Source organism: Silurus meridionalis, chromosome 21, assembly GCF_014805685.1.
Source record: "Silurus meridionalis isolate SWU-2019-XX chromosome 21, ASM1480568v1, whole genome shotgun sequence".
Lineage (NCBI taxonomy): Eukaryota > Metazoa > Chordata > Actinopteri > Siluriformes > Siluridae > Silurus > Silurus meridionalis.
The window spans coordinates 17,478,569-17,503,536 of record NC_060904.1 but is presented as its reverse complement, the minus strand read 5'-3'; the positions used below and the strand labels follow the sequence as shown (position 1 = coordinate 17,503,536).

The 24,968-nt window shown below is 42.8% G+C and overlaps 1 protein-coding gene across 1 annotated transcript; it reads left to right on the top strand.

Annotated features, from left to right (window-relative positions):
* Positions 1-224: 224 nt before the first annotated feature.
* Positions 225-23,109, top strand: mtmr11 (myotubularin related protein 11). The gene is made up of 17 exons (XM_046877610.1): positions 225-632; positions 7,673-7,742; positions 12,179-12,315; positions 12,526-12,595; positions 12,676-12,815; positions 13,606-13,690; positions 14,084-14,231; positions 14,913-15,000; positions 15,098-15,186; positions 15,744-15,868; positions 16,214-16,292; positions 17,233-17,303; positions 18,112-18,284; positions 18,419-18,589; positions 18,787-19,002; positions 21,121-21,402; positions 21,944-23,109. Exons 1-17 carry the CDS (start codon positions 579-581, stop codon positions 22,352-22,354), a joined length of 2,409 nt encoding a protein of 802 aa, XP_046733566.1. The 5' UTR covers positions 225-578; the 3' UTR covers positions 22,355-23,109.
* Positions 23,110-24,968: the final 1,859 nt, after the last annotated feature.

The following is a 24,968-nucleotide window of genomic DNA, read 5'->3' as shown; positions in this document are numbered from 1 at the left end:
GTGGTAGTTAGTTATGGACAATCGTCCGTCTCGCTCCGTGGAAAAATTGGCTTTGGGTGAAACAAAAAAACTTTGATGGAAAAAATGTAAAATATAAAAAGCGGACCGCTGCTTTAAACGATTCCGAAGCGATCGAATCATATAGGTGAATCGACTCGCTTGGGGTTTTTGATGCTCGCGCTCATCAGGCGCGCGCTGGCCCTTTAAGAGCGAGAGGCGCACGAGCCCCCCGTTCATTCCCTCTCCGGTGGCGTTTCGGTAAACATCACCATCAGCAGCAGCAGCAGCAGCGCGCGGATCTTCGGTGTTGTGAAGCCGGAAACCCGCGGAATAATCGCGAGGAACCTTGATGGAGCTTCGAAATAACCGCGTGTCTCTCCGCTGCTCCACCGAGCAGACAAAAGAGACTTAAACCGTTAAAGAGCGGCTGTGCTTCGGCTTAACCCTCCATACACACACACACACACACGCATGGAGCGGAGTGCTACATATTTACACCCAAACCCGTTACATTTTCTCGCCTAACCCCGAGCACAGAGTGTGTGTTCAGCTTGTGAGTGAAGAACCTCCTGAGGAACATGTTGACCGGATCGAAGACCACCTTCAAAGTCCGCCAGATGCCCGAGCTGAAGGTAAGAGTTTTATTTCCGACAAACAGAAAGACCTGAAAAAGCTGAGAAGAGCAATGTGAGTTTTCTATGAGCTCATGATGAGCTCTTCAGAAGACAGTGTTTTGGAGCCAAGGTTTGAGAACAATGATGCTCTGTACTGCAGTGTTTTCAGCAGAAAAGATCTAAATGTCCAGGTTCATGAGTCTGCTGTAAACCTGGGACTGGGATTAGAGCAGGATTTTGGGTGAAATATAAACACAGGCTATAAATTTCAATCTTTTCTACTCTAGAGGCTTGAACGATATATCGTTTATCATGATTTTTTTCTTACGATATTAAACCGAAATTTAAATTTCACACAATCATTTCTGTTTTTTTTTTTTTAAGTTCTCAGCATTCTTATAAAAAAATAAAAATAAAATTGTGTTGGAATAATTGAAGCAAATGGATCATCCAGGTCCGGTCCGGTGTCAGATTGGCTTTAGATTCTAACGTAAAGACAGCTGATGTCGCTCGCTGAGTTTGGCGTCCTCGTATCACGACGTCTCGTTTGAGACGAGACTCATTCCTCAAATTCCTCATGATCGAAGGTTGGCGTCTGCTGTCTTTCGGTTGTGATGGCAACGAATGATTTCTCTTATTTGTGAAAAAAAATCGGAAAAAAAACTTCAAAAGGAAATTATTGAAAGAAATAACTGATTTAAATTTCATTTCAAGAAAAAAACAAAAGAACGTTTATTGTTGGAGAAATATTCGTTTTTTTTAAATGTAAATCGATTTCCTGATTGATTAACGAGGTCCCTACGAGGTCATAAGAAACGCGTCCTGGTGTTCATTTCATTTTCTTTAAAAACGTCCTGTTTGTGTTTCGGAGCTTTATTTGTGTGAGCTGTTATTTACGTTCCCCAGGAGCAAGTCATTACGCTGCTCGAACCCCATGGTTATCTCCGAGTTCCTGCTGCGTCCATCACCGCTTTATTTCCACCCTGTAATCTTCAGTCTCAGGGTTAAACCCAGCCTCAGTTGCTCATTTCAGTTTGTGTGAGTGTGTAAGATTCAACATGTAACATCTCATTCCACAATTAGTCTCCATGTGCTGTTCTAATGAGCTCCACTCTTCTGGGAAGATGTTCCACTAGATTTTGTGGAGAATCATTCAGCCACAGTCTTGTGTTAGTGAAGTCAGGTACTGATGTAGGTGAGGTGAGGAGGCCTGGGATGCAGTCAGCATTCACGTTCATCCCAAAGCTGAAGATCTTCCACTTCAACCCATGTAAAGCAAATCTTCATGGAGCTGGCTGTGTGCACATGATGATCATCATGCTGGAACAGCTTTGAGTCTTCTAGTTTAGATCAGGGAAATATTTATGCTCCAGCATCCTACACTGTTCAACACAATTGTGTTCCTCCTTACAGTTTGGAGAAGAACCCTATATGGCTGAAACAGTCAAGTGTCCCAGTACTTTTGGCCAGATTTTCTCTTGGAAACCCCTCCCCCTCCCTTTCCTGATGCTTGCGTGCAGAACCATGATGGTCTCAACATCTGGCTGTTTCTACGGCAACCGCAGGCATAAAAAAAGGGAGCACATGATGTTGGGTTTTTATGACACGATTATACATACGGTGTTGAAAAGGAATTCCTGTGTGTGTGTTTGTGTGTGTGTGTGTGAGGCATTTTGCAGGTAAGACAGTAAATGAAGGTCACACAGAAGTGAGTTTTCCCCTTTTCCTTTGTCTTCGCTGCCGTATTCTGCCAACTCGAACTGCTCGTCCCATCATTTCCAGCCTGTGCAGTTTCTTGTTCTGCTTTTAGAAACCCAGAAATAGAAATCTGTAGCGATTTTGGCTTTTTAACAGCCCTTTTTATTTAGTTTTCCTGCACTGACAGGAACAAAAATGTGTTCCTCATGAACATAGACTGCTGCTGAGTTTTGGACTGCGATCGGTCTGGAGGTGATTTACATCAGTATTAATATTAAGCAGCAGTGTATGCGCTCACTCTGGTGCTGGATCGTATCTACAGTGACAAAGGGACTTGTTTGGTGGACTTTTTCTCCAAGTATAAAAATGTGAATTCGTTATCTGTTGTAGCAATAAGATTTCAGACATCTTCATGATGGGAATGAGAGCGGTCAGGGCAAAGATGTTTATAGCTGATATTAGAGATTGACCGATTCATCGGTTTTGCCAATTAATCGGCACTGTTAGTTGATTGCCGGATCTATTTGCAAAAATATATACCAGGGGTCCCGCGGGCCTTTTCTAAAAATAGCTGTTTCCTACTTTGTTAAATCATTGTTGATAATTAATATGAGAAATCATTAACATGATTAGTGTCTTCACATAGATGAATATCATTATTTATTAATAATAACATATAATAAAAGGTAAATTGAGCAAATTTGTTATTTCAGATCAAACTGAAAACTGTGTGTATCAAACTGGTAGCCCTTCACATTAATCGCTACCCAAGAAGTAGCTCTCAAAAAGGTTGGTGACCCCTGATCTATACTGATAGTTTTTCCGGGTTGCATTATGTAGTACGCGAGCGGCCTCTAGAGTGTGTTTTTTTTTTTTATTTTTTAAGACCTAAGACTTAGTGCTGCATAAAGAGAGCTATATTATATTTATTATTAATTATAATTTATTAATTAATATATTGGTATGTATTTTATTTAGCACACTATGATTTTTATTTTTTTTAATAATGTTCAGTACTATTTTACATGAAGTGTTTTTTTTTTATTAATATTTTTATTTTATTTTTTATCAATTGTCCATTTTAAAAACGGTTGAATAATCAGTTATCGGCAAGTACGATCCGACCTAGCTATCCATATCGGTAAAATCCACCATCGGTCCACATCTAACTGAACAGCATAAGACAATGTTTTTTATAAAATAAGAAAAAAAGTGTAAATTGTCAGCAGATTGTTGGAAGATATGTTGTTATATCAGAAATAATTATTGATTATTTTTTAATAACTTGCTGACACAGTTGTATTCTTCAGTTGTTGCCTGAATTCTGCTGATCTTAGCTTTTTTTGGAATCGTTTTCTAATTAAAGCAACGTTCTATTCTTTTTTTCAGCTCAGACAAGTTCTATTCGTGCTCATCACACCTTGGTGGTTTAATAAAAGCATCTGCTGGGAAATATTTTAGGTCGTTTTATCGGCTGTGGTCTGAGTAGTTCACACATCGAGCTGCCAGTGATGACAAGCAGCAGGCAAAATAGAACCGAAACCTGAAGTGAAGTACTTGTGAAAAGGAATTGATACTTGGGGGTTTCAGCCTGATCATTTTTTGAGAAGTTCAGGGGAAAAAAAAATAGTCTGATATACCAGATAAAGATTATTGTTTCACTGGTCACTAGTTTCAAATCTGCAGATCTATTTTTAACTCTTACCATGCACATGTCTATGTATATGAACAAGGACATGATTAGCATGTTTTGTCTATGGCTAGGCTACGTTAGTCTCGCTCTCAGCTGGCTCGGTCCTGACTAGTCTAAATCTCATTCACCATAAAGCTACAAGCAAATTAACCAGTCATGTTCTACTAAATACACAGACCAGGCAGGAATTTATGACCTGGATTAATACTTCGGTTTCGGTTCGGTTTTGTCTCAAAGCAGCTTTAGAGAATTTAGGAGTTAAGGTGAACGATGTGTATTTATCCCTGATGAGCAGCAATGGAGACTGTGTAGAATGTATCGCCTGGAATAAACAGAATATCAACATGAAGAAGAACGTCTACCAAAATAACATGAATATAAACACTGTATGGATCAGACAATTTTTTTGACCAAGAGAACCGTTTCAGATTATACGATCTGCTGGGTGAAAGTCTGGACTGATGCATATGGGATTGTCCTTATGTTTGCTTTCTGCTATTGTTCACTGTGTGTGTGTGTGTGTGTGTGTGTGTGTGTGTGTGTGTGTGTGTGTGTGTGTGTGTGTGTGTGTGTAAGTGTTGAATGTTTGGCAAGATTTGCTTTCTTGTGGCCAGAGATCAAGGCTAAGAAAAGCTACTGGTTTAAATATGACACACACACACACACACACACACTCTCCTGTGGACCATAACGTCTGACCTAAAAGCTGGCTTTGACCTTTATTCTGTCTGAATTGTGCTCAAATGAATCTCGTATAGCGACTGGAATGAATGAACGCGTGATGGATTTTGTGTGTAAAAGCTTCAGCCTAGGTGTTTATCCGCTCGAAGATCGACTGTTCGCTCAACATTTAGATGACGGAGAAAAGTACAGTTTACATTGGATCCAGGTGCACCGACAAAACGATCCTTTTCGCTTCGAAAAGCAAAAGCGTGACGCTGGTCGGGACACGCCTTCCACGCCACCTCTCTAAAAGCTTCTGTTACTGTTTATGGGTTCACAGTCTTGGAACTTTCCTCTCGTTCGCCTGCCAGGGACAACAAGCCGAGAGAACAGCCCAGTGAGGGAATAATCCCAGATCAACACCGAGTCGTTTAAGCAGCGTAAACATTCGTCTGGCAAAAGTTTGTGGACACCCGGGATATATATTTGTGCTCTTTTTTTTTTAAACATTCCTTTGCACATTTAGTCCATTTACTATAATAATAAGCTCCACTCTTTCGGGAAGACGATCCACTAGATTTTATGAAGATTTTGTGTAGATTCATTCAGATACAACTGTGTTGGTAAAATCAGGTACTGATGTAGATGAGGTGAGGAGGCCTGGGGTGCAGTCAGCGTTCACATTAATCTCAAAGGTGTTTAGAGTTCCATAGAAGATCTTTGACTCTAAACCATGTAGAGCAGATCTTCATGGACCTGGATTTGTGCACATTGTCCTGCTGGAACAGGTTTGGGTCTCAGTTCAGTTTGGAGAAGAACCACATATTGCTGGACAAGTCAAGTTCTCCTAAAACTTCTGTCCATCCCGTGTCTGTTATTTCTGTTCGGTTTAAAAGTGCACGTTGTTCTGGAGCTCTGAGTGTAAATTCACGCATGAATGATGTCTAACAGTCCCTGGTTTCATTTTTATCAAATGACACAATGTTCATGTGAGGTACCGATGAAGAACAATGGAGCTGCGTGCGGCGATCAAAGCCGAGGTCGTGTCGTTTCAGGAGAACAGAGTGTGGATCGATCCGCCCGGGTTCCTGTCTCGGGAACAAAGCTCGAGAGGAATCTGGTATTTTCTCATACACTAGCAGTACAAGACTCACTTCAGCGTCACCGTTACACAACAAGCAGCAGAGACTTTTTGCTCATTTTATCCCTTCTTTTTTTAATCAAATGATGTCATTTCTGTACACATCTGGAAATTGCTTGTTATAAAATATATAAAATATATCAGTACATTCAGAAAGTTTTCCGACCCCCTTTAATGTGTTGTTTGTTGCAGTCTGATGCTACAATTGTTCAGATTGATTTGTAGAATCAGACTGCAACATGTTCAGATCTCTGTACATTTTTAAAATTGCAGCTGCATAGGTTTTCTCAACCGCAGCTGCATAATAGGAACGAGACTCGTATGTGATGTGGTGTGATATTTTTTTATCACCTCTGTTTGATGTGTAAACATACAGGAAGTATTTTTGTGGTCGGAGGAGTAAAAACTTTTAGACGACATCTTACACACCTCAGTTTCTTCCTTTCTGTCATGTGGAATATTAAGTAATCGATATAAAAAATTGAATAAAAACAACAACTTTGTGCTCTGTAACACTTCCTTCCTGCCTCGTAATCATCTCACCGCTCTGATGATCGATTCCTGAAACACACTGTGCTTTGTGCTTTTCATTCCGAGAGTAATAAAGTGAGCAGTGTGAGCGTATGAGTGTCTGTGTTTATTGTTGTATAAACGTATAAATAAAATTTGAATTTGTATGTCAAGGAAACGAGTCGTCACTGAAGCATCGAGACTCTAAAACTGGAGACTCCTTCCATCAATTAAAAGCTCACCAAATGTTTTACAAATCCACATGAATATTAATAATTACTTTCCGACCAATCAGATTCAAGAATCCAAAAGCAATGGTGTGTAAATGTTGTCTATTGTGGTACGTGACGTAATCTCACACACACACACACACACACACACACACACACACACACACACACGTGTGCTCCTCAGAACAGGTTTTGTTTGAGAGTAGGAATCAGGGCGCAGCTCGGTGCTTTGAACAGCACATGAATGAGTCCATCGTTCTCACGCTGGATGAAGCTCCTATTGTTCTCACTCTCAGTGTGAGATGGAGACCGGGGGAAGAGGAAGACCTTCTCGAGCCTTATAAAAAGAGGCCATTGATCTGTCAGACACACAGACGTCCATTTTTCCCAGTCGAGAAGGGAAAGAGCCGAGCTCACGCCTGTGTGACTCTTTGTTTCCCTCTGCTCAGCTTTTTTGCTTCTTGCTGTTTTTGTGTTGTTGGAATCCTCGGAGGCAGTGGCCTTTTTACCACTAAGTGGAGCCACATGTTCTCAGTTTCAGCGGCTTCTGTGGAACTTCGCCGTAACTCTGCGTTGGCCTGCCAAGAATGAGTCTGGACGCAGAGCAGGAGACAGAAAGAGAACCTGAAACTTTATGTAAACATGAAGTAATGGGGGCGCGGTGTGTCGAGGGTTCGGACCTTCTCTCTGCTCCGAGCATTAAACGTTTATTTATTTATTTTTGTTTACATTTTATGGCATTTGGCAGACGCCCTTATCCAGAGCGACTTACAGCTGAGCAGGGGAGGGTTAAGGGCCTTGCTCAAGGGCCCAGCAGAGCAGCTCGATGGTGGTGGGATTTGAACCTGTGACCTTCTGATCTTGATATAGATAAATAACTAGGTTTATTTATTATGTTTAATGACTATAATATCAGTGATCTGTAGAGAAATCTGTCTGTCACTCCGTTTGATTTGAAGTAAATGAAGCCTGGAAATTATAAATATAATAAATATTATAAATAAATTGATGAAAGGGTTTACATTAGATTTTGATAAAATAATTCTATGATGTAATTTTTTATATGTGTATGATTTGATGGTGTGTGTGTGTGTGTGTGTGTGTGTGTGTGCTGCTCCTACAGGACCGAATCATGAACCAGAGCAGTGTTCGTGCTCGAGGCAGAGAGATGTTTGGTCTGTGCTGTTTACCAGGTGAGACTCCGGTCATCGTCTCGCAGTTCCACCCGTTTACTCACGGCTCATTACTGAACAATGGGAATTAAGCAGGTGGGATTGAGGTGGGGGAGGTGGTCTGAAACGTGAAGTTGTGTACGTGTTTGATTTACAGTACATTTATAGCATTTTGGCAGACACCTTTATACAGAGCAACTTACATTCATGTCATACACTCAGCTGAGCAGCTATGAGGTTAAGGGCCTTGCTCAGGGGCCCAGGAGTGGCAGCTTGTTGTGCCTGGAATGTAAACTCTATGAACTACAGATTCAAAGTCTAATTCCTTATTTACCAGCTACGACCTCAGCTTTCATGGCTTTCGGGGGGGAAAGTCTAACCATTAAAATCAAAATAAATTGTAAAATATGGAATCACTAACTTTCTTAATTAACTTTAAGATATTTTCATCGTGTGTGTGTGTGTGTGTGTGTGTGTGTGTGTGTGTGTGTGTGTGTGTGTGTGTGTGTGTGAGAGAGACAGAATGCACAAGCACCTCACCAGAACAGGAGCTTTAGGAGGAATGCAGGCCGTAGTCCAGACTCTGCTGAGCTAATCTTTAACCTTCAACACGTATTCAGAGACTTCTGCACTGCCAATAATTTACTGCTCACTCACACACACACACACACACACACACACACACACACACACACACACACACACACACACACACGAATACTCTTTCCTCTTCACGTCCATAAATCCTCAGTTGTAATTAGGTTTTATGACTATGGATGGTTATAACTTCTATGTAGGAGGGTTTAGGATGGAATGGTTATATCTGATAAATGCTGCTAAAAGGACTGTGGCTTCTGTAAATATCAGTTTAAGTGAAGGAGGTGTGGCTTCTGTATATGTCAATATAAGTCCTAGTTAAGGAGGCATGGCCTTTCCCCATCAGTTCTAATGAAGGAGGCGTGGTCTTTCCCCATCAGTTCTAATGAAGGAGGTGTGGCCTTTCCCCATCAGTTCTAATGAAGGAGGTGTGGCCTTTCCCCATCAGTTCTAATGAAGGAGGTGTGGCCTTTCCCCATCAGTTCTACTAAAGGAGGTGTGGCCTTTCCCCATCAGTTCTACTAAAGGAGGTGTGGCCTTTCCCCATCAGTTCTAATGAAGGAGGTGTGGCCTTTCCCCATCAGTTCTAATGAAGGAGGTGGCCTTTCCCCATCAGTTCTAATGAAGGAGGTGTGGCCTTTCCCCATCAGTTCTAATGAAGGAGGTGTGGCCTTTTTTTCAGGCCTTCTTATCTCTTAATTTTTTTTTTACTAAAGAAGCGCATATATTATATATACAAACATTTATTTTGAACAAAACTATTATTTGACTGCACCTTTGTTTTTGATTACAATGCTATTAGAAGTAGAGATACACACAGAAATGTCTCTCTCTCTCTCTCTCTCTCTCTCTCTAACTCGCTTTCTCTCACACACTCTGTCGCTTGTGAAAGCGGGAGCGCTCGTATTGCTCAGACATTACAGCAAGTAAAAAGCCAGCCAGCATTTGTCCTTATCTGGTGTAACACAGACGGACAGAAACCCAATCAGCCAGCAGAGCATAACGGATCACGAACGAGCTTTAGGATTTACTCAATACTCCTATTTATTTTTTCTCAAACAAACAACCACACAGGAGTCTGGTCACTTCAAAGAGGTTGTGGCTTGTGTACAGTCATCTGATCCATCTACAAGATCGGACACTCGCTTCGTCTTTTCCTCATCCACTTTCTGTCCATCTTCACCTCCAGATCTTCCAAGGAGTTATTGGAGTTTGCTGCTGCATTTCTGGATGTGCACACAGATCGAGTTCAAGGCTTCCATGTGATGTTCAGCAGATGTGCTGTGAACATTTTAAAAGCTGAACAAACAGGCAGGCTGCAGAGTGAGAACATGCGAGACTGAATGCATGCTAGCTTCTTTTTTAAGTGGAGAGCAGTATAAAGGAGAAAAAGCGAACTAGAAAACGTATGTGCACCATGTGGTGTGGATCAGAGGTCTGAAAACTCTCAGGCCGCCTAATAAAGTAGATAAACCAGTCATTTATTGTTCATCACTCACCACTGGCTTTGAGGATGGACGACTTGAATGTGTCATCCAGGAGCGTTTAAGATCTCAGCGCTCAGTGTTTGCTGAAGTGAATTGCTCAATGATGAGCCACAGTTTCTCTCTGCCATTTTCACAATTTAAGGCTTGTTTCTAATCATCAAGCCCATCGATAATTTCAGGTTTCAGGTTATTTGTGTTGTAGAAGACACTGTAGCTCCTCTTGATGTTTTCACAGAGCATCTCTTCACAGAGAGTTGATGAAAGCATTTGTTTGTCGTGAAAAATGTTTAGATAATCCTAATTCTGTGTCATCGTCCCATTTCCTGGGACAGTATAACCCTCATCTTACAACATTACTGTCACCTGGGGTCAGATTTTGGTATCAATGTTTTTCTGAGCATGTCGAGTATCGAAGCATCCATAGTTTAAACGTTGTGTCATATCCAGTGTGTGCAGATTCCTCCCTCTGCGTTCTTCATTTCCTCCGGGCCGACCTCACATCTGCCTCCCAGGATGGCCAAAGAATGTCTGAGCTTCCTAACAGGCATGAAAGGAAAACTTACGCGAATACATTTTTTCTTTTGAATGCGTCCTCAAAAGCTCTCTGAACCGCTGCATATTTTCCGAACACCTTCAGTCTGGATTTGGGAATGAACCAGCAGATCTTTTTCAGGCTCAACAGATGGTGTGCAACTTTTTGACTTTACTCAGAGGGAGGATTTCTTTTGGTGTGTCTTTTTATAAGGCTGCTGGTTAAAAAAAATTCCTCATAGCAGCGTCATCAAATTAAAGCAAGAAGAAAAAATGAAGGGGAAAATTTTCCTTTGAGGAAGCGAACGCTGAGGTTTTTCCTCCGAGCAGACCTTCAGAGTGACGTTCTGCTCCCGAGGTTGATGTGGACTCCTGATTACAGCCTCTGTCTGCATTACACCGGTGTTTATTTTGCACTTGTTTCTGTTGCATGTGACTCAGACGTTCCGACTGCTTCATCTCACCACCACATCACAGCTGTGTCAAAATGGTGACCTTTGAGACGCATCTTCATCTTAAGGGAGAGGGCGAAGTCAAGAGCGGAGGAACCTCGCTGGAAGAAGGCAGGAGATCAGACCTTCAATGAGCTCAACACCAGAAAATGTCAAAACTTGTACATGATCTGACTTCTGCACTCACCCTAATCGCTAAATTGACACCTGCGAACTTCACCCTCTTCCCAAAGATGAAGATACGGCTCAAAGGTCGCCATTTTGACAGATCCAGCGTGAATCGCAGAAGATGCTCGACACGCTTCAAAACGAAGACTTTAAAAACGCATTCCACAAGACCCTGGGGCGCTGTTCTGCTGTGTAAAGGGGACAATTCTGAAGGTGACAGTGTGGAAAGGTGGATAAATAAAGTACTTTCTTGTAAACAGAACTCGTCCCAAAACTTTTGATACCACCTCGTAAGTGTACGACACTTGAGAAGGAGACTCTCAGGTCTGCAACTTTATCGTCAAAAACAATATGGAGATCCTGAATGGTAGTCAATTCAATTTGCAGCCCACATGAGGGACCATGACGTCTGCATGGCTACCGAAGAATCACGAGGAAACAATGTTTATTACGGGTGAATACATTATTTGATTTTTTTAACCCATTAAAAAAAAACCAAAATATAAATCCTAGAAATATCATTTCAGAGATATCGTGAAGCTAAAATCGAGTCTATAAAAATTCCAGGTCGTCGTGAGATCGATCCCCATGTTCCGGCGCTGGAGAAGTGCCAAAGCTCTGGTGGAAAACTGTAAAGAAGGTTCAGTGAATCCGGGGAAGATTTCGTTTGATGTTTATGTTCCGTTCTTGAGGTCGTAAATAATAATACACGAGGTGGTTTGTTCAGAGGGAATGAACTCTGCTGCGTGTGTATGTGTTGTCCAGCTGGGCAGAGCAGGTTTCTTCTTTCTCCAGCTACGGCCCCATGAGGCGTAGATGAAAGCGCCCGAGACGGCGGGTTTGAACAGGAAGAGGCAGAGCAGCTCAGGGAATGCTCAGCGTAAACACAACCGATTGGAGCGTAATAAGACTTGGTATAAAATAAAAGATGGTGTTTGAGGAAGCGACGGTTTCCAGACCCAAGTCATTGCGCTCTTAACACGCGTTAGAATCTGGTCATGTGACCTACTAACGATCATGATCTTGGAGAATGCTAATTATTTTCATTGTGATCAAAGCATTATTTTGCCCCGGAATGGAGGTGGGGCAGGAAAAAAATCATCTCAGAACAGACCACACCCCCAGTGTTTATTGTTAATTGTGCTGTGTATGTGTGTGTGTGTGTGTGTGTGTGTGTGTGTGTGTGTGTGTGCGTGCGTGTGTGCGTGCGTGTGTGCTTTAGGAGAGTGCGTCCTCCAGAGAGCCATTCTGGTCAGGAAGAAGCTCTCCCCTAAAGAAGGAGGCGGCTGGCTGTCGGGCACGCTCTTCTGCACCCATTTTCGAGTGGCTTTTGTGCCTCAGGACAGCCCAAGATCAGACGTGAGTCGCCTTTCACAAAGAAACGTGTTCGAAGTGCAAACCAGTTTGCATGACTAGCGTGCGTTATGCTAAGCACTTTAACCTTTCTGTTCTTCTCGTTCCACATCCACGATGAAGTATCCGGTTAAGATAACGCTCCAGTGATTAACACTGATCTGTTTTGCCTACAGCATCTCTTCATCTGCTTTCCCCGTTTCCTCTTTTGTGCAGGACAATGCAGATCCTGTGCTTCTCGGAGACCATGACGTCGCTCTGGCCTCCATCGAGAAGGTCGTAGCCGGTAAGAGAGTCAGACATGAAACAGCTCTGATCTCAGAGGCAGAGGCAGATGTTTATGCTCTGGTGTGCTGTGTGTTGCAGTGGGACCATCCCGAACCAAACTGGTCACCCCTAACTCCTCTCTGAAGTTCACTCCCGAGGAGCTGGTGCTGTACTGCAGGGACCTGCGCATCATCTGTTTCCTGTTCGACAGACTCACTCCTGACGCTCAGGCTGTGGAGGTGTGTGTCTGTGAGAGCAGCTGAGCTCAACTAACTCACGCAAAGCTGTTCATCTTTTAATAACAACAACATACAACGTTTATCTGCAGTGTCCGTAGAAGCAAGTGTTTCAAATTCACACCCATGTTTTTGTTAAATACTTAAAAAAGCCTCCGTTGTGGCTGAACGGATTTCCTCAAAATCTAGTGGAACATCTTCTCAGAAGAGTGGAGCAGATGGAGATTAAATGTGGAATGGAATGTTTAAAAGAAGCACATAGCAATCTTATGCTCAGGTGTCCACAAACTTTTGTCTATGTAGTGTATCGAAGAAATATTAATAATAATAATAATAATAATAAAAATTAAAAAAGTAACAATTATTTAAAAATAAATATAATTTTTAATATATTTTATATATATATATATATATATATATATATATATATATATATATATATATATATATATATATATATATGAAATATTCAAATTGTTTTAATAAACAAGCAAATACTTATTTAGTAATATCAATTTTTTATACTTTTATAATAAAGGTATATTTTAGCTTTTATAAAAAGATCATTTCATTTTAATATTCTAGAGTATGTTAGAGTAAATATATGTAATGTCTGCATGAATTATTAAAGATATTAAAATGTATTTATTTATTCTAAAAAAAGCCTTTAATACAGGGTGAATGTGCTCCTTGTTAGACTCTGACTGTGTGTGAAGAAACAAGTTATTAAGGAAGCGAGAGTTAATTAACGCTTGTGACGACGTATTGAGACGTGATTTTTCATTCCCTGTAGATTACGTACAGCATCGCCAAGACGTACCAGCCTCTGAAACCGGGCACCATCCTGTCCTTCCAGAACGCAGCTTTGGGAAGCGTCGGTGAGTAAAAGTCCGGGTGATGATGAAGTTGTTGATGATTAGCAGGGATTCGTTCTCTGGTAAACCGGTTTGAAACAATCAGAACAGGATGTTTTATTCACCCGCCAGTTGGAGCAGCTGCGCTTCCTGAGTGCGCACAGATTGTCCTCTCGATCATCTTCACCCTAACATTTGGTATTCAAATAAAATGGTATGAATGTAAGTGAGACGAGCAGGTCTCCTCTGAGCAGCTTTTCAGCAGATGAATAATGCAGAGTAACATGACCTTCTGGCCTTTTATGCCAAGTGTGTGTGTGTGTGGTCAGGTTCATGCTCGTCGCACTGGTGCCTCTAAATTGTCAACAATCCATCTAATAGATTTCACGCTCAGTCTCTCTTCTTCACCCTTTACAGAGATGAAGCAGTTCCTGAGCAACCGGAGGCGCGACCCGAGCATGAACTGGTACGAGAGTGCAGCCGACTGGGAGCAGGAGCTGGAGCGGACCGGAGCCTCCGGCTGGAGGGTCAGCGCCGTCAATGACCGCTTTGAAATGTCCACCAGGTAACGAGCTAAAAAATTCAGCGTATACAATATAAGATGTGTAACATAATAAACGAGTCGCGTCTTTTCATTTAATTGGCGGCGCGTGTTTGGCGCCATCTGCTGCCAGTTAGGTAAATTGCAATATTACAGTGTGAGTGGTGGCCAGCAATAATAAGGATAATGGCTTAATAAAATACTAAATGTTCAGTACAGAGTCAGGAGAACTTCCAGTAAAGGTGCTTTTTACTGCTTCCACATGTGACAACAGCACAGTGAAATGTATTCCCTGTGATGTTAGATGGATGGGATAAAAGCACAGGGTCAGCACCCCATGGAGCACAAAGGGGTTAGGGGCCTTGCTCAAGGGCCCAAGAGTGGCAGAATGCTACATTTAAATAATGTTAACAGCTGTGTGTTGTTGTTGTTGTTGTTGTTGTTGTTGTTTTTTTAAAAATCTGATTTAAGATGTTTGGGGCATTATTTTAATTTATTATATATGCATAAATCCATGCAGTGTATAAAAAGAGAATGCAGAAGTCACATCATCATTACAATACTAAACATCTCACTGATTTTTCACAGTTCAGTCGAAATATAATCTTTCAGTAATTCTTTTATGATTCTGTTCTGCGAAACTCTTTCTTCTGAAGAACGGATTTTCACCTGTAATGCCTTCATGTTTGTCTTTCTGCTCTCCAGCCTGTCCAGGTTTAACGTGGTTCCTCAGAAGGTCCTTGACACCGAGCTGAAGAAAACGTTCGCCCATTTTAACGAGGGTCGCATCCCGGTGAGTGTTAAAGAGACCTCGTGGGGGGGCTGCAGGATTTTTACAGTATAATGCTGAATGTAGAAGTGCGGCGTTGAACCTGATTTGTTCTCTGCAGCGCTGGTGTTGGCGGCATCCGTGCGGCAGTGACCTGCTACGCATGGCCAGCTTTCAGAACAACATCTATCATGAGAAGGATGATATTCGGTTTGTAGCCTTTTAATGCACCACGTGGACGTGTTGCGATCCTTTGACCTTTGTGTTTTGCTGTTATAATAAGCTCCACTCTTCTGGGAAGTTGCTCCACTTTGTTTACATTCTGGACCCATTTCTGGATGTTTATTTTCATTAAACACCCAGCAGTGGTAGCTTGGTGGTGCTGGGACTTGAACAAATGACCTTCTGATCCAAGGTTCACTGCCTTATCCGCTGAGATGTTCATTAAGATGTTGGCCTGGGGTGCAGTCAGCGTTCACATTCATTCCAAAGGTGTTCAGTTTGGTTTAAGCTCTATAGCAGGAAATCTTCTACATCTTCCAACACATGTAGCACATATCTTAATAGAGTGGGCTTTGTGCTTAGGGGCATTGTCATGCTGGAACACGTTCGGGTCTCCTTGTTCAAGAAAATGTACCGCTACATCCTATACAACTGTGTGCCTCCAAAATATGTGCTAAAATGTTATTGATAAACCACGTATGTTGTAAACGTATGGATCATGTGTTTGATGGTAGTGTGTGTTCTTACGGTGGTGTCCTGGGCAGGAACCTGGAGCTGATCCTGTTTGGTGGACAGACTCAGTGCGTGGTGGTGGATCTCGGGGACGAAATGCCTTCGCCTGCGGACGTGCAGGTCGCACACACACGACTGCGCTCCCTGTGTCTCGGAGGTGAGGAATTTCCCACTCAGGCTAAACCATCTGCAGACAGGCTAGGTCCAGGCTAGGTCCATAACCCCTCACTGATCAGTAGAACAGAGTGCAGAGACAAAATACTGCATGCATGATGAAAAATGTACAGAAAGAATAATCCAGATGTGTACAGAGGATTGGAGGAGTTAACAATATGTCTATCAATATGTTTCCAAGTGTCCAAGAAGTGAAAAGTGATTTCAAGGACCATTACATCTGTTTCTATAGAAACAATAACTTATCATTTAAACAGAAATCCGTGATTTAGAGCTGCACTGTTGTCACAGAGTCTTCAACAGGATTGTGTTGACTTTCCTCTCTCAGATATTTCCTCCTCCGTGTCCGTGCCGGATGATAAGTGGCTTTCCTCTCTGGAAGGAACTCACTGGCTGGATTACATCAGGTAGGTGCGAGTTTCAGCGTTCAGCCGTGACTCTGCGCTAACCTCAGTCTCCCCGCGTCCCAGAAATGACTTCCTGTAATGAATTTCTCCCCGGAGTTCATCGGCGTTTGTCGCTAACCGAATTACGAAATGAAAAGCCAAATGGCTCCTGACAGAACCGTTTTCCAATCACGTGATGAGACTCGTTATATTACACACGGACGAACTGAACTAAACGAGCTGATGGGATTCTCTTTCAGTATCTTTAATGACCAAGCAGAAAGTAGAGTAAACGTTTAATTAACATCCAATAAACTATTAAAAATGGCATAAAAACATCTCTATAATCATGAATATGCAAATTAGGCACCACCTTAATTTACATATACAGCATTTGGCAGACGCCCCTTATTCAAACCGACTTATTTATTTATCTCAATCATACAACTGAGCAGCTCTGGGGTTTAGGGCCTTGCTCAGGGGCCCAAGAGTAGGATTTGAACTTACAACCTCGCACAGGGATGTACAAAAAGTGCAATATAAGACAAAATTACAGAGTGGTCTGGATGAGGTTATTAGATCAGTCGATCCTATAGATATACATTTAGATTGTAATATTGATAATGTACAGAATATTGATGACAACCAGGATTACGTTTGTTAGCTACATTGTTTCCTACAACATGAGAGGAAAAGCGTCATCTCGTAATCATAACAAGGCATCTTTAAGGCAAAGCCGGGCAACTTATTGAGTGACATGATATGACATAGCTCCGCCCACAATTATATTATGGTATGTATTATGCTTTAAAATGATTTTCTGTCTAAATGATTTTCCAAACTAGAACCAGTCAAGTGTAGTTGTTAAACGTGTGTGTGTGTGTGTGTGTGTGTGTGTGTGTGTGTGTGTGTGTGTGTGTGTGTGTGTGTGTGTGTGTGTGTGTGTGTGTGTGTGTGTTAGGTGCTGTCTAAGAAAAGCTGCAGAAGTCTCCTGCTTGCTCCAAAGAGGCCAAATAACTGTGGTTCTTCAAGGTACATCATCATTAGTAGATTATTGTTTTCAGATAGCAGAGAAGAGTATACACCCTCTCGTCTCGTCTCGTCTCGTTCTCACTAAATGACTCGACCCCTCTAAAAATGATGATTGGAGATTTCAGAGCTTGATGATGAGCTGTATATAACAAAATCTGAGTCATGTTCCACATCTTGGGTGTCGGGTGTTCCTCCAGAACAATGCTAAGTTAGACCATGCTAATTTTAATATCTTGGCACACTTTAACGCTGACCCTTCGGTTAGCCTTCAGAAATGGCAGTCAGTAAGAAGAGAAACGAGTCAGTTTTGTTCTCAGCTCACTCGTCTCTCACTCTGAAACCTGCTTATTAGATGCTTTATGAAGGAAAAATAAATCTGACATGATGCCCAGTGTGACCACAAGAGGGCGTACGGAACAAATTCATGCTCAAACACAGACATGCACACTTTTATATGCACACATACACAACCATGCACTTACACTCACTCACTCACAGAAATGCACACATGAAGGAACTAATACATGTGTACATATACACACACACACACACACACACACACACACACACACAATTACTATATACACTTACATAAATGCACACAAACACACATGCTCAAATACACTCGTACACATATATACAGGCTGAAGACAAACATTCCATAACTTTAAATGTAAAAGTACAAATACATGCATAAAAATGTAATTTGAGGTAATTTGGGGTCGTCTAAAAGAAAAACTTTGAACTAGGTGCACTGATGTGATTCTCAGTCTTTAACGTTGTGCTGATGGGCGTTGTGTCCCTGCAGAGCCCGAGGACCGGGACATGAACTGTGTGGTGTCCAGTCTTGTGCAGGTGATGTGTGACCCACACTGTCGCACCGTCTCTGGCTTTCAGAGCCTCGTGCAGAAGGAGTGGGTGATGGCGGGGCATCGCTTTCTCAGCCGCATCAACTACCAACGGGACAGCGACAAAGAGGAAGTGAGAAAAACACCCCACCATTACACAACCTCTGCCAGGAGGTTATGGCCTAGCTGTGTTCAAGTTGAGCCCAATGAGACCACTGAGGTCATTTTACAGTAAATACATGAGTGTGATTTGTGACGTGTGTTCAGGCGCCGATCTTCCTGCTTTTCCTGGACTGTGTGTGGCAGCTGTGGGCTCAGTTTCCAGCCCGTTTCCAGTTGACTGAAGCGTACCTGCTGGCTCTCCATGACAGCATGCAGCTGCCTCTGTTTAACACCTTCCTGGCCAACTGCCAGAGAGGTCGATGTCGCAGATCTCAGGTGCACATACACACACACACACACACACACACACACACACTTTAATTCAGGTCACCTACACACCACACAATGTTTTTTATACCACAGCACTGCTGAATTCTGGATTCTGCTTATTCAGACCAAAAGTGTTGATTGATTTTCTATTACAGCAGTGCCGACACTCATGAAGCTGTTGTTTATTATGTGTTTTTTTGCAGAACTTGTCCCCGAGCTACACCCCGGTAAATGGGCTAAGAGTGTTACCCAGAGGCTCGGCTGAGGAGGCGGTGGACCCTCCTTACCCCCCTGTGTGGGACTGGGCTCTGCAGTACAGCAGTCAGAGACTTGCCTTGTTCACCCAGCCCGTGTGCCAACCCGTCTCCCCTGCGGCTGCTCTCAACGGCAACCTCAACACCAACCCTGAGCCCGAGGGGGTGAGTATACAAAAGGGAATGTGGGTGAGGATACAGATGGACATGGGGGGTGGTATATGGGTGGGATTGCAGGTGGATATGGGGGGTATACGGGTGAGGATGTAGAGGGTATGTGGGTGATGATACAGGTGGACATGTAGGGGGTATACGGGTGAGGATGCAGGTGGATATGTAGGGGGTATGTGGGTGAGGATGTAGGGGTATGTGGGTGAGGATGTAGGGGTATGTGGGTAAGGATGTAGGGGTATGTGGGTGATGATACAGGTGGACATGTAGGGGTATACAGGTGAGGATGTAGGGGTATGTGGGTGAGGATGTAGGGGTATGTGGGTGATGATGTAGGGGGTATGTGGATGAGGATGTAGGGGGTATGTTTGTGAGGATGCAGGGGACATGTAGGGGGTATGTGGGTAATGATACAGGTGGACATGTAGGGGTATCTGGGTGAGGATGTAGGGGTATGTGGATGAGGATGTAGGGGTATGTGGGTGATGATGTAAGGGGTATGTGGGTGAGGATGTAGGGGGTATGTGGATGAGGATGTAGGGGTATGTGTGAGGATGCAGGGGACATGTAGGGGGTATGTGGGTAATGATACAGGTGGACATGTAGGGGGTATGTGGATGAGGATGTAGGGGTATGTGGATGATGATGTAGGGGTATGTGGGTGATGATGTAGGGGTATGTGAGGATGTAGGGGTATGTGAGAGAGGATGTAGGGGTATGTGGGTGATGATACAGGTGGACATGTAGGGGTATGTGTGAGGATGCAGGTGGATATGTAGGGGTATGTGGGTAAGGATGTAGGGGTATGTGGGTGATGATACAGGTGGACATGTAGGGGTATACAGGTGAGGATGTAGGGGTATGTGGGTGAGGATGTAGGGGTATGTGGGTGATGATGTAGGGGGTATGTGGATGAGGATGTAGGGGGTATGTTTGTGAGGATGCAGGGGACATGTAGGGGGTATGTGGGTAATGATACAGGTGGACATGTAGGGGTATCTGGGTGAGGATGTAGGGGTATGTGGATGAGGATGTAGGGGTATGTGGGTGATGATGTAAGGGGTATGTGGGTGAGGATGTAGGGGGTATGTGGATGAGGATGTAGGGGTATGTGTGAGGATGCAGGGGACATGTAGGGGGTATGTGGGTAATGATACAGGTGGACATGTAGGGGGTATGTGGATGAGGATGTAGGGGTATGTGGATGATGATGTAGGGGTATGTGGGTGATGATGTAGGGGTATGTGAGGATGTAGGGGTATGTGAGAGAGGATGTAGGGGTATGTGGGTGAGGATGTAGGGGTATGTGGGTGATGATACAGGTGGACATGTAGGGGTATCTGGTGAGGATGTAGGGGTATGTGGATGAGGATGTAGGGGTATGTGGATGATGATGTAGGGGTATGTGGGTGAGGATGTAGGGGTATGTGGGTGATGATGTAGGGGTATGTGGGAGAGGATGTAGGGGTATGTGGGTGAGGATGTAGGGGTATGTGGGTGATGATACAGGTGGACATGTAGGGGTATGTGGGTGAGGATGTAGGGGTATGTGGGTGAGGATGTAGGGGTATGTGGGTGAGGATGTAGGGGTATGTGGATGAGGATGTAGGGGTATGTGGGTGAGGATGTAGGGGTATGTGGATGAGGATGTAGGGGTATGTGGGTGAGGATGCAGGTGGACATGTAGGGGTATGTGGGTAATGATACAGGTGGACATGTAGGGGTATATGGGTGAGGATGTAGGGGTATGTGGATGAGGATGTAGGGGGTATGTGGGTGAGGATGTAGGGGGTATACGGGTAAGGATACAGGTGGACATGTAGGGGTATATGGGTGAAGATGCAAGTGTGGAAGGGGGTATATGGGTGGGTATGTGGAGCTGATCTGGGTCATTATTGCTTGTGTTGAGTCATTGGATGCTAATTACATTTTTTAACTGTCCTAGTTGGGTAAAGGTGAAGTTTTTAAACCAGGCCAGCTTAAAAAAACAACTGTTCCAAATTCAATTCCCTTTTCTAATTAAATTCTCAGCCTGATTTGAGCTCCTCGTTTTCTAGTTCAAGGTGTAAAGTAGCCTCTCAACTCTCTCTCTCTCTCTCTCTCTCTCCTCAGAGTGACAGCGCTGTCGGCTCAGTGTTCCTGCTCTCGCGTGGTGTCTTTTCCTGTCCTTCCAACCTGCTGCCGTGGAGAACCGGAGGAGGTTTGGGTTCCTACAAAAAGAGCCATAACAGAGCTCCATCCTGTGAAGGCCTGCCTGCTCTCGAACGCCTGATCAGAGCCGAACCATTGACCTCCGCCCTCCACGAATCCCACGGGCCTCTGCTGCCTCTGCTCTTGGGGCCCTGCGTGCACATCTGGAGGAGCTGCTACCTAAGAGGGACGCTGCATGCGCAGGTACTCACTTTGTGCTTTTTATAATAGAAATCAACTAAATGACATAGATAAATATGTAGAAAGAGAGCAGTGATTTGGGTTGGTGAGATGGAAATCAGTGTGATGGCTAGATTTAAGGGTTTATATCCTGTTGAAGTTCCAGTTGGAAAGCAGATCTCGCTTTATCAAAATAACATTACAGGTGGATGAAGTTGAATATGTAATTATCCAAAGACAGGTTTTATGAATAAAGTTATTTTAAAATGTCCTTATTATTATTTTATTATTCTTATAATTAATTATATGTATAATGGCATATATTAAGGGATATTTATTTGGATACTGGTATAAAGGGTTAAATTTTCTATAGAGATTGAAGGATATATTATAATACAAAAGGTCACAAATAGAAATGATGTTTAGCATGTACATTTTTGTGTAAGTTTATTAATTAAATGTAATTAAATCTGATTGACAGACATGAGAACATTTCCAATAAACAAATAGTTTCATATAAATTTTTTTGCACATGAGATCATGAGAATCATCTTTCTGTTTTCAGGCTTTCACCTACCCGATGTCATCTAACACGAGGCACCCGGTGGAACAGCTAGCATGGGAGGTGGAGAACCTGCGAGAACGTCTGGCCCAGGCCTCCACGGGCCGTCCTCAGAACCACAAGAGACAAGAGCACCGCCGCCTCGGCTCCAACCTCAACCAAAACGCCAACAATGGCACATTCCTCTTCTCCTCTTCCTCCTCTTCTTCTTCCTCCTCCTCGTCCTCTTCTTCCTCCTCCTCTTCTTGCTCTTCCTCATCCAGGAGCTCTCACCTGGAGAGCCCGAGCCGCATTTCGGGACGTTCTGGCTACAGCGATGGACCCAAACACACGTTCCTGTTCGGTCGCTCCGCCGCGGGTTCTAATGCCAAACTGCCCAAGAGTAGCGGCTCACTGGGGCACAAGCCTCGCTGAGCTTTAGGTAGGAGAACTAAACCATGTACATGGGGATGAAACCTTCTCACAGGACTAAGCGCTAGAAATATTCACTGTACACAAAGCACTCTACATTCCTTCTTTTACTTTACTTTCCATAATCAGCACACATCTGTGGGGTTGGGGGGAGTACAGCATTCCTTTACCTTTTTCTTTAATAGAATATACTAGTAGAGCATAGTGGTGTGGATTGAACAGTGCTTTGCATAAGTATTCGACCCCTTTTACGCTCCACATGGGAAGCATTGTGGTGGCAGCATCATGCATTATGCAGAATCGTGCCATAATCTTTCCATTTCTTCGAAATAAATCATTTGAATATTTTTATAACCAAACGCTGATTCGAACGCCGGTTGGTCCACATGATGCTGCTACAGTAGTGTAGGTTGATTCTGATTCTTAAAGTCGTGTACAGGTGTATTTATTTTCAGATCAACGTAATCACTTGCTCCACAAACTTCATCTTACTGCAGTATTACTGGCCGTTAAGTAAACATTAGTTCCAGGATCTTATAAGGGGGGTGAAAATGTATGCAAGGCACTGTGGCAATAGGCAACAGCATAGTCCTGGTAGTGCACCGTAGCTTTACTTATGGACATAAGGCAGGCATCTCTATTTCTCTGTATATTGTGTTTGTGTTATCATGTCCTCCCTTTTGAAATTAATGAAGTTCATTGCCAAATCTCTGCTTCTGAAGCTCAAAATATGAAAGTAAGTAAAGGGGGATTGTGTAGGATTTATGTTCTTATTGTCACCAATAGGTGGCGACAGTGTGCACGCAACTTTAAGGTCCATTAGGACTTAACCTAAATAACAGTAACAAGCAAGAGGATGAGGTGTGTGTGTGTGTGTGTGTGTGTGTGTGTGTGTGTGTGTGTGTGTGTGTACGACAAGGTACAATGCAAGGGGTGTGTGTAGTATCATACTTTATGTTTACTGCAGAATTAATGAAGAAAACAAATTTTGCATCATGTATATTATTTATAATATTCCCACGTCTGAGCTAACGTTCATTATTGTTTTACCACATATGGGTTAAAGAGAACGAGTCCTATGATCATGCCACGGCTCTGAGAGGGCATGTAAGGACCGTACCATCAGAGACAATTGTAGTTTATTATATTTGTGTATTTTTAAATTTTTTTTTTTTTTTTTTTTCTTTTTTTTCTATATATGTGTTTGTACGTACTGCACAAGTCTCGGGTACTGCTTTAAGGGCGTCTTCGTCTGTGTGTGACTTTCACCAGATTTACAAAAACCTCCATATATTTAATGATCTACAGAGGATTCCAAAAGTCTGATACAATCACTAAAAACAAAATATAAACAATGTTTTATAATTCGGGGGAAAAAGGCAGGAAATGTTCAGAGGTTTTTTTCTTTTTTTTTTTTTACCTTTTCAGGATTTTAGATTTTGCATTGTTTTTTGGTTATTAGTTACATTTTATAATCATGTTAAGTCCTTCAGATTTTCTTTAATCATCTACCACTGCCTGCTACTTACATTATTTGGACAAAAGTATTGGGACACCTGACTTCTCCCTTTTTGAGCCATATGTGGTTCTTCATCAAACCATTAGCACAAATCTGGAGGCTCACGGTTGTACAGGCGTCCTTGGACCCTCGTATGAAATTTTCCCTTCACTTGAACTTCGAGCCCCAAACCTGTTCTAGCATCACGATGCCCCTGTGCACAAAGCAAACTCCAGGAAGATCTGCTTTACATGGAGTTGGAGTAAAAGATCTCGTGCTATAGAGATCTGACCCTTAAGCGTAACAGAAGCTGACTTTACTAACACGCTTGTAGCTGAATGAGCACAAACCTCCACCAGATCTGGTAGAACATCTTCCCAGAACAGTGGAGCTCATTATGCCTTTAAATGAAAACTGAACGTGGAATAGGATGTTCCAAAAAGCACATATGATCAGGTGTCCACACTTTTGTCAGTACAGTGTAGGAAAAGAACGCATGATTGTAGGATTTTCAGTTGCTCTCAGACTTTTGGATTCTTCTGAACATTAAAACTTGATGTGATAAAGACTTGGTATAAAATGGTGCCACCGTGTGTTAATACAGAAGGTTGTGTTTTATCTGACTGTTGATGCGAGTTACTCGTGACTGCACTTGAACTCCAGAAGAAAAGGTACTTGTTGGTGTAAATCGTTACTAACAATGTGTTGTGGAAAATATCAAATATACAGTGCCCATGAAATAAGCGTCTGCCTGAGTTTATTTACTGCCACACCTTTTTTATCAGATGCCTGAACGTCTGCGCCCACAGACGTTCTTCCGCTTTGAGGAAATGCCCGAGTGCTCGTTCCTCCTACTTGATCCTCACACTTTACTGAACCAGGCTGAAAGAGTCGGAGAGTCGGTTTGTTTATGCTCCGGCGGTACAGGAAGGAGAAACTCATTTCCTCTTTTTCTTCTCCAATTTATATCAGCATTGCTCCCAGAACTTCGCTGTGACTGATCCCCGTTTTCTCGCAGATGAATTTTAAAATGGAAAAAAACCCTTGCACGATGCGACATTCGTGACGATTTTATTTCTGTATGAAAATAAACATCTACACCATCACCGTACAAGAAGC